The 10,632-nt window shown below is 40.5% G+C and overlaps 1 protein-coding gene across 1 annotated transcript; it reads right to left on the bottom strand.

Moving 5' to 3' along the window:
- Positions 1-531: 531 nt before the first annotated feature.
- On the bottom strand, positions 532-9,096 carry fndc7a (fibronectin type III domain containing 7a). Its single transcript, XM_037681334.1, is given in 14 exon segments — positions 532-545; positions 1,059-1,079; positions 1,803-1,832; positions 1,917-2,180; positions 2,381-2,635; positions 2,795-3,052; positions 4,427-4,684; positions 5,362-5,616; positions 5,722-5,973; positions 6,076-6,333; positions 6,868-7,128; positions 7,997-8,254; positions 8,464-8,482; positions 8,929-9,096. Coding segments are annotated over 14 exon segments (2,460 nt in total). The 5' UTR covers positions 8,986-9,096.
- Positions 9,097-10,632: the final 1,536 nt, after the last annotated feature.

Genomic DNA, 10,632 nt, shown 5'->3' with positions numbered 1-10,632 from the left:
GTGATATAGTCAGACGAGTTAGAGCTCTGGGTATGTGTTGGGAATGAATCTCAGCTACTACCACACCAACTTAATATTTGTAAAATTGATCGAGTTAAAGTCAATTTGACTCTGAAACGTTAAACAGGTGATCAGCTTGATGAGATCATTTGCAAACTGTTGAAACACACACATACACAGGCAAGAACGTTATCACCTCTTGCCTTCGGCGGTGGATGAGAGTTACCAAATATCATTGAAATAGCATTTCAGATGAATAAATGTTTGACAACTTACATTTCTTCTAATCTATCAAAATCACAAACATGCATCCAATGCGCTAAAATCGTTCTCACAACGAATTTCCCATTAAGCTCCCGTTTATTGTGGGTTGTATGGCTTTTGTATTGTTATATTTATAATATACTATATTTAAAATTTGTTTTGTTTTTCACAAACTTTACTCAGAGATGTCCCTAAACAATCAGTAACAGTGTGGTTTTTATAAAAGCTTTTTTCCGTGGTGTAAAACAGTCCTTTTTCCTTGTTGGGTCAGATGGTGTTCACTGTGGGTGAGAAATAAAAAAAAACAGGTTTTAGTGAAAACGCCATGTGCTTGTTGGTCAAACAGAGAAAAGATGAGTTCTTTTGAAACTCTATACGCTGTAAATCAAAATGTGATCTGCGCAGTCAGGGGCTGTTAATTATGATTTTACAAACATTCTTCACAAACAATAAGATATCTGGGTTACATTCCTGCAGCAGCGTTCCAGCTTTACGTGCTTTTTCTTCATCTTTTCATGCTTTAGAGATAAGTATCCGACAAGTCCTGGAGGTAAAATCAAAGCTGCTTCTTTTTATTCCCCTCAATTGTTCTGCTCTTGTACAACCAGTTTGAGTCTTCTGATGATACAGCACAAGATCACCTTCAGGCCATGGCGAGTCACAGAAAGAGGATTTGTGCTCGGAAACAGTTTTTATTTAATTCTTTCTCAATAAAAGTGAGCTTCTTTTTTTTTTTCAAAATAAGAGCGTTTGAGAGGCACAAATATGAGTAAACTCACCAGAACTATGCACACTTCATCTTCTGCGAGAGATTACTAAAAAGAGAACGGGAACAAACATTTCAGCACAGCTCATTAATGAATTACAGTATTGTGCAAAAGTCTTGAGTCATATAATTTGTCTCCAAGGAACTGGACTATCAAGTCTTGATCCATACGTCTGAAAGGCTGTCTAAGGTTTTTCTTTGGACTTGGGCTGTTTTTTCACTCGTGTGTCCTGTGCCTGACCATTTTCAGAATAAATTTTTGTTAATGCTTCTTTGTTAAACCACCTAACTCTGACCTGAGAGGCAGTCAGGACTAAGAAGTTTACAAAACCCAAAGAATGAAACAGCGTTGTGTCGATACATGAGCAAATTATCTATGTTAATCACAAAGACGCCATTAGTTTCTCTATTCTTTAGTTAAGTTTATAAAGATACCAAAAATAACATAGCGTGAAACATAAAATAATATTTTAGCACCAACAAGTTTGTTCCCAAATAGGTATTAGCTCATAACTTGACATTCAGCTGTTTTTTCTTCTTCTTAAAGACATAATTTTCAGACACCGTTCTTCTGCTGAAGAAAGTTCTTTAGGCCTGACGTTTCTTTTCCACCATTCACTTTCCTCTCTTTTACATCCTGGGTGAACTATCCGTTTTTTCAAACAACTCCTTGGAAGACAGAAACCAGCACCTCACTTCTCAGAACAGGATCAAGCAGATTAGCAATAAAATAGTTAATAAAATTTCAGTTTAATTGCAGAGTAATACTCACTCATGCCAGCATTACTTCCTGGACAGGGAACTGAAAATAGAAGAAAAGATAATAAAGAAAAAGTTAACACACTCAAATAAACTGACGACAATCATATTTTAGCCTCTGACCCACCAGAGTATGTCCTGGGAAGGCAGAAGGTGACTTTGATCCCATTTGGTCCCACAGGCGCCACGACGACCGTGTACACGTCCCCGCAGGTTCCCTCCTGGATGTCGCAGTACGTGCTCCCTGCGGTGGCGACGCAGGTGTAGTTGGCCCCGGTCCCATACAACTCCACAATGTGTTTATAGGCCTGAGGGCCCAGAGGACGCCAGTACACCCTGAGTGAGTTGTTTGTCCTGCGATAGAGCTTGACTCCTGTTGGACAGCAGGCACCTGAAACGACGACAAGTGTTGAGTTTATTTTGCATTTTAGTGTTCATTTAATTTGTCATTTAAAACAGCAACTTATCTTGTTTTTGTTTTTGACCAGATTGATGCCAAATGCAGAATTTTGCTGTGCTGCTTGGTGGTGAAAATACTTTGTCCCTCCAACGGATAAATGCTATAATCTGTGTGTGTGTCTTTGTCCTCACTGGATGAGAATCCACTGTATGTGCACTGAGATTTTTGTCCCGTGGCACTGATGGCTTCCAGGTTCACGCTGTAGTTGGTGCTGCAGGTGATGCATCCCATCAGGCAGTTGGTGTCCAGCGTGTGGCATTTGGCTTCTCCTCGTGGGGACATGAGTGTGGTTACGAAGGAGCGAGCACCGCTGCTGGCCGACCAGGTCACATTGGTCATCGCCTGGGTGACCTGAGTCACGTTCACGTATGAGGGGCAGCACGGACCTTTAGGATAAAATAAATACGGATTAATAATCTTTGCGTGTTAGACTTTCAGAAGTTTGAGTTGAGTCACAAGGGATCACCGTTGTCTGTCTCTCTGATTGTTTTTCTGTTGAAGGTAAAATAATATGTCTAAACTTTAAATGTAGGGTTAAGTAATACCTGTTTCCAACGTTTTACTGAATCCAGGGAGACTTCTGCCTGCTGTTGTGGTGGCCACTGCCGTGACCTCGTAGGTAGCACCACAGGGCACCTGTATGAGCTCACAGAAGTTGTTTTTTGTCTGACATGTGAGCACGTTGTTAGGTCTGGTGGCAGTGATGGTGTAGTTTGTGTTGGCTGAGTTTGGGGTGGTTATGAAGACTTTGTATGCTGAGCTGCTGGTCTGAGTTATGTTCAGGATCTCTGGAGCACAGGGAGCTGAAGGCAGGATGGAAAAAGAAGAGGTTGCTGTTTAAAAAAAATCCAGATTCAAGCTGAGGGAATTATTAGTTAATACAAATGGTAGCAATACATAGAACAAACAGGTACTTATCAGGTATGTACTTGTACTTACAGGGTATATATTTGGTACAGGGTGCTTACAGGTACTTACCAGGTATGCACTTGTACTTACAGGGTATATATTTGGTACAGGGTGCTTACAGAGTACGTAACTGGTTCTTACCAGGTACATATTTTGTATGTAGCTGGTAATTGTGTATCCCTAATCTGTTTTGAATCTTTGTCAGGGTACTTACTGAGTATTATCAGGAACATACTTGGTACTTACAGGGTACGTACCTGGTACCTACAGAGTACCTAAGGGTGCTCGTTGTGTACAGACCTGGAACTTACCAAGTATTTGGTGTGTACAGGGTATTTACCATGTATTTGCTTGGTACTTATAGAGTAAAATAAACTTGAAGTGCCAGGCACTTAACCTTTAAGTCCCAGGTATGTACATTCATTCAACCTTTATTTAACCTGTATAAATAAACGTTGAATGAATGTACATACCTGGGACTTAAAGGTTAAGTGCCTGGTACTTCAAGTTTATTTTACAGCGTATGTACCAAGTATTTACAAGTATGTACATGGCACCTACAAAGGTACTTACAGAGTCCAGGTAATAAGTACATGGTACTTATTATGTATGTACCTAGTACCCGAAGAGCACAAGTACCTAGTACATACCTGAAGCTAAAGGGTTATGTACCTGGCACTTACAAAGTAATTACAGAGTATAGCTATACCTGGTACCAATATTTACCTGGTACCTATAAGAGTACCTACAGTATGCATATCTGGTACATATTACCAGGTACAAACTTGGTACCTACAGGTGCTTTTGAGTATCTACATGGTAAGTTAAAGTTGGCAGCATGATGTCTCAGTGGTTAGCACTGTTGCTTCACAGCAAGAAGGTCCTGGGTCCAATTCCTGGTTGGACCTGGGGTCTTTCTGTGTGGAGTTTGCATGTTCTTCTCATGCTTGCATGGCTTTTCTCTGGGTACTCTAATTTCCTCCCAACTACAAAAAACATGCATGCTAGACAGCCTTCAGGCCCAGGCCTCCCTTGCAAAAGAGATCTGTGATCTCAGTGGGATTTGCCTGGTTAAGTAAAGGTTAATAAATAAGTGGTACAAACCTGGGATGTTTGGAGTACCAAACTTATGTACCCTGTAAGTACTGGCTAAATTGTGTATTATTACCAAATAAAGTAATAGATTTCAACTCTGTGAATCTTCCTGCAGATACAAGAAGCTTCATCTGACCCAACCCGACACATTTTCAAAGTAAGCCCTCTGATACCTGTCTCTTTCGTGTAAGGTGCACAGGTGAGGTTACATCCTCGCAACTCGCTGCAGGGGGTCACCGTCACAGAATAGGCCGTGTTGCAGGTCAGATCGGACAGCGCGCACACCGGCGATGTGTCGTTGCAGTGGAGCATGCCGCCGGTCTCCACTGCCGTGGTCTCGTACACCTCGGCCCCTTTGACCGGTGACCACATGACCTCGAGGGTCTCTGTAGAAACCAGCGTCACAGCGACGTCCCGTGGACAACAGGGAGCTGAAGAATGCAGATGAAGAAACCTGTTAGAGGTCTTAAACATTTTTCTAGAAAAGGTTTTGACTTTATGTCAGAATCGTGTGTACCATGGAGCTTAATGTGCAAAAATACCCAAAAAACTTTTATATAAAGACCATGAAAAGGAAGTTGATTTGTTTTTATATATGTCCGTATGCATATGTTAGCGTACATTTCCCTTTTTTGCAATTTACTTATTAAATGTGGAAGTAAAGTATCAATTTGATGTAGCTTTAACAGTCAACAAGTGTGTCTTATCTCTTATATTCTATTGTGTCCTGAGGGATTGATACTGGTTTTTATATTAAATGTTTCACTGATCTGATAAAGGAGACAATGGCTTGGCTCCATTTGCCTTTAAAAGTTGAATCTCTGAGGCAGGGTTATTGTGAAAGGGCTGGCACACCTGTAACTGATTACAATAAATACACCTGTGCTTTCCCCATCATCACACCCCGGAGTATCTTTCTTGAAAATAAATATTTTCTGAACAATGTCATGGCTGAGATTTCAGGGCTGGTCGCCAGACATTTGAGCCTTTTCCTCGTAAGCTTGCACAAAAACAAAATAACAGCCGTTTTAAGTGTTTCTTTTAGAGAAATTCTTGTGTAACTTGTGTTTTAGTATTAAGATAATTGGGCGGTGTGTCATGATCTCACTGGTCGTGTAGTTGCGGACGTTTGCGAAGAGGCTGGTGCCGGCCATGTTGTAGGGAAACACGCTGGTGAGGTACGTGTAGCCGCACATGCAGAAGAACGGGCATCTGGTTGTGGTGGTGTTGCACGTCTTCTCCGTCCCGTCGTCTCTCTTGATGAAGGTTATGTAATACTCCACCAGTGGCACTTCCTCCCACACCACTGAGCAGTTCCCAGCTGAGGGCTCCTCCACCCAGATGTTCTCAGGGGGACAGGGGTCTGTCAAAGGAAAACAAACAATGAGATTGTAGGTTTTTATTCAGCTTTCTCTCAGCCTATATATAAGAGGTTTAGATTTGGGACGTGACTGTGTGTGGAACCCACAAGTGATGTAGTTGGTTGGTTGTGAGGGGCTGCTGGGTCCAGCATTGTTGTAGGCTATAACAGTGACGGTGTGGTTCTGACCGCACTCCTGAGGGTTGATGAAGCAGTAAGTGCTTTCTGTGGAACAATTTTGTCCATTAGAGGTCCAGGCCAAGTAGTTTGTGGCCCCCTGCACGTATATCCAGTAGACGGTGATCCCAAGAGACCGGCCCAGAGTCACCTCGACAGAGGTCACATCTGGGCTGGAAGGACCTGGTATAACCAAAAAAAGCCAAGCAAAAATGAAGAAAAAAAATCATCAAATATACCATTTTTTAATGCAGGCTGTGCAGTTTAGGATCTTATATGTCTTACGTGTGATCTGGCAGACAGTGAGGTCGTCCCCGGTCCGGCCCTCAGAGTCCCAGGCTGTGCCCTTGATGCAGTACGTGGTTCCTGCTGTGAGGTTGTTGAACGTCATATAGGTGTTGGTGGTGTTCAGCTTCAGGCGGGTGCTGGACCCCTCCATGATGATAACCAGCGAGTAGAGGACGGCATTTTGCACCGGGGTCCAGGCCACAAGGATGGTGTCATTGCTCGGGGAGGTTGTGTTCAACTGGGGTGCAGTCACAACTACGAACAGAATCCAGAAGAAAAACTCAATTAAACAGCTGAAGACACTTTCTTTTTTTATCCTTTAGGGGTGTTTTTTTTTGTTTGTTTGTGTATAATGTATAAAATAATTTGCGATCATATTACATCCATTTTTCTTTCAAAAAGGAAGACAACCTAGTTCTCATGGTTTCTGTTTTCAAGGTATGAAAATGCTGCAGAACAAAAGCATGGATACAGTTTCCACCACCTTGCGTTTGATACAACAAGTGGGGAATCGCTGACAATGGGCAGGGAAATGATAAGCTGTTATTGCTGACGGATCAAGATAACAAGTTATTGTTCAGCTGGAACAACAGAGCGGCTGCGTTTCACTCGTCATACTCTGAATATCATTAAGAGTAAACTCTTAACTGTCTGAAAAGGACAAAAAAGGTCACCGTGTTCCAAGAACATTGTTCTGTTGTTAACACACGGGATCCATTTATTAATCTTCTATCAGTGTCTGAGATCCCTAGTGATCGTTTGAGGGGTTTTATGGTAGTTTTGTTGTACCTGTCCTGGCCTCGGTGGGGTACGAAGGCTGGCTCCTTCCCCCTGAGTTGACCGACATGACACTCAGGATGTAGTCCGTGTAGGGCTTGAGCTGCTCCACGGTGCCCGGGGAGCTCGACACGTTGGTCTCTAAAAAGAAATCCCCCGTCTTTGACTCTGCCCTCAGGATGTAGCTGGTTGCTCCGGTAGCTGTGGTGAACTCAACAGTGATGCTGTCGCTGTGTTTGGAGTAGGCCTGCTGGATAGTCGGGATATCAGGAGCTGCAGAGCAAACAAAAAGATGATGACTCACAAAAAACATGGTTAACTTTTAGATTTAAATCTTTGTTTCAGAGTCCACGTATGTAAACAGTTTGTACAGAGGTCAGTTTTAATTTGGTAAATGTTAGACTGATGAGAAAATCTGCCCCAGTTAAGCAGCAAGGAAGATCTATTTTCATTTAATGGCACTTATTGTGTGAACAGTTGCTTTAACAGAGAAGCTATTTTGAATTTTATTACACGAGGCAACAACAATATTTTTGGTTCACTTGTGCATATTCAATGTTTTATATATTTGTTATTTTCCCTTAAAAATCTTAAAACAATGTATTCAACCTGTTTGCCTTTTTCTCTCTGTCTATTATTCTTCTATTCCTTTTTTTTGTTTGTTTGTTTAGTTGTTTCTTGGAACAAGAAACTTTCACTACAGAGTAATAATTTAAATTGTGACATAAATGACTCTTTATTTTTATGTACTCGTGAATAAACACTTACTTGGCAACATATGAGACAAAAAACATTTTCCTGTATTTTCTGATCATCATTATTTCATTTATCCTGCAAAAATCTGATTTTTTGTTATTTTTTAAAGAACTAGCTGAAATACATGTTCTGTTCAAAAACAAGTCGAAGTATGGTTTTTGATTTGCCACATGTCTGCATCTTATCTCATCTTACTGGATGTTTTGCAATGATTTTTATAAAACGATCTTGCAAAACTGGTTGTATTTTGAAGCTGAAATGATACAGTGAGGTTCCTGCCTCCACTTTGTCATTTAACACTTTTAATGCTCCTCATTTTCTCCCAGTTCCTCATGTTTGTAGTTTTTGTATCTGAAGTCCTCTGTCCCTCTCTGCTGTCACTGACCTGTTGTCTCCTCTGTCTTTGCACTGCTGAGGACATTGAGAGCGTTGTCCATGGCCTCCAGCTGCATGGTGTACACCGTGTTTGGTGACAGCGAGGAAACCGAGCCCATCACCGTGTTGCCACTGAACTGGGCGAACACCGGAAGAGCGGGGAAGGTCTTGGGGGTCGCTGTGATCTTGTAGGAGCTGGCCCCAGACTGACCGCTCCACTGCACCGTCATACTCTTTGATGTCACCGTAAACACAGACAGAGTGATGCCTGAGAGGAATTAGAAAAGGGGGAAAAAAACGTGTATTTATTAAAAAATGACTTTTATATGTTAGTTTATGCTCAGGGTTTGTGTAAATACATACGTCTAATGCTAAAAAAATGACTCAAATGTGCATATTTAGTTTGACTTTTAATGCAATCTGTATTTAAGGGATGCTGCTAAACTTCAGGGAAAATAAAATAAAAGTAGTAGTTACCATTTTGGGCAGTGCATATCTGGAAAACACAAATGATGGATTGTTAAAGAGCGAAACAAGAAAACACTGATGCTAAAAGGAAGCAAGCATCATTCCAGGGGCAGCGAGCTGTCAGTATTTCACATTATATCCTGAGGCAAATTATGTCCTGTATCATATTCTGGGAGCATGAGGGGCAGCGGGCTGCACATTACATTCACTCAACACAGATTTCAGGTCTGCTCAGAGCAGGTATTTCTTTCAGGGTGGAATGAATTTGTCTATTGAGCTAAGCTTGAGCCCGCCACACGCACCTGTTGAAAGCAGTGACCCTCAAAAGAGCCCGTTTGTGTAAAACTTCATCCTCTGTCTAGATAAAAAGCTGAATCAACTTTATAAAGATAATTTAAAAAAAACTTTTTTTGAGACCCATTATTGTAAAATACTTTAAATAAAACCAATGATGGAAAAATAAGCATCACTTACCCCTGTAAAAGTTAATAATAGCAGAAGTTTTAACGTCTTTAACTGCGTCGTTCCCATCTTTTTAGTGTTTTTTCTGCCTGAAGGAGAGAGGATTCTCAAACTGACTTCAGGGCAGCAGCTCCGACTTAAAATACACTTTTTTCTTCTCTTCTTTCCCCTTTTTTCCTGCCTCTCATATGAGACGACAGGTGCTTTATTGTTTCAGCAAATACCAAAAGGCCCAAAGGCTGTAACTCCACCCCTCGGGGTGTTTGAGTGACCTATCAGAGCGAGAGATGGAGGCTTATCTTTGGTTAGATGAGGATGTAGATAATCATACTCATATTACAAACTAGTCCCGAATTGTTTGTCACTGCTTTATAAATAAAAACAACGTCTGATAAGTGGATCTGTAACGAAAGCCTTAAATAAAGAAAAGAGCACAAGCGATGACCTGTTTCTGCTGCTGCTGGCTCGGAAAGGCGAATAAAAAGGAAGTTTCATGCTGAAATATATTTCATCTTTCTGGTTATTTCACTTGTGACAAGACAAATAACTTGTTTGCTGTCCCTTAAAACAAAAGGCTGTATTTAATGTAGTGACATCCTAACATATTTTAGTAAAACTAGTTGAAACCAAACATATTTTTCCTACAATAAATCTATCTGCAGTATAATCACATGAGTGCCTGCACACCTAGATAATACGTGCTCTTTAACAATAACCCTCGCAGCGGATGTGTTTATCACTGGGTGTGGAGCATTTCTGCAAAAGCTTTCAGCAAATACTGCGAATAAAAGAAGGCTCATCAAATTAAATTTTCTGAGAACTGATGCTTTCGAAGAGTCAAAAGTTCAGTTTCTCCAAAAAGACCAGGTTATTTGGCTGTCTGTGAATACTTCAAATTGTTTATTAGTATGTAGCAAAACTTTATTTTTAATTAGATCCTTCACTTTGGGGCTACTGTTTGTGAACTTTTGTGATTTTCAGTGTTTCGTTGCATTTAGATTGGAATTAATAAACACTGAGTGAAAGTCTCTGCTTTAGCTCGTTTGTTTCTGTTCACCCTGGAGGAAATACAATGTGGGAAATGTTTTCTTTAAAAAGAACTTTATTTTCAATGCATCAAAATTAAATAGGCTTTTTTCTCTTTATTAAAATCTGCTACAAATTTATTACAGGAAATCACAAAGCCCAAAGATCATTAGAGTGACTCAGTCCAGGTTCAAATGTAATTTTTATTATTTGATATTTTTTATTTATGAAACCACAAGAATGATCTTTCCTATATGGTTTGATTTGAGAGGAAACAGAATTTTCAAAATTCATTTGAGTGAATCTTTCACCTGTTGGTTTGTAATCTTGTCAGCCTTTAGGAATGTGATTTTATTAACGATAACAAAACAAACAAAAAAGAGCTTTTGGAAAATTGAAATCCTTCTGAATTTCTCAGCACTGATCAATGTTTTGTGTAAAGTTTGAAATAGTTGGTAATCGTGGCTTGTTGCGCAGCCGATCAAACGGAGTGACTAAATGTGCGAGTCCTGTTTTTGTCCTGAGTAAAGAGATATTTTAATATGAAACATAAACCATTCAGCCCTGGAGCAACATTATGATTATGATGGTGTTTAGAAGGTGACCCAGATCTGAATGGGACAAGGCAAACACGTTTGTATGAAATCAAATAAAGAGAAACACACACCTGCCTCAGAATATTAACTGTTT

The sequence above is a fragment of the Nematolebias whitei genome, chromosome 9 (assembly GCF_014905685.2).
Source record: "Nematolebias whitei isolate Nwh7 chromosome 9, NemWhi1, whole genome shotgun sequence".
Lineage (NCBI taxonomy): Eukaryota > Metazoa > Chordata > Actinopteri > Cyprinodontiformes > Rivulidae > Nematolebias > Nematolebias whitei.
The sequence above is the reverse complement of the archived record's forward strand: the minus strand, read 5'-3'. Positions and strand labels throughout refer to the sequence as shown.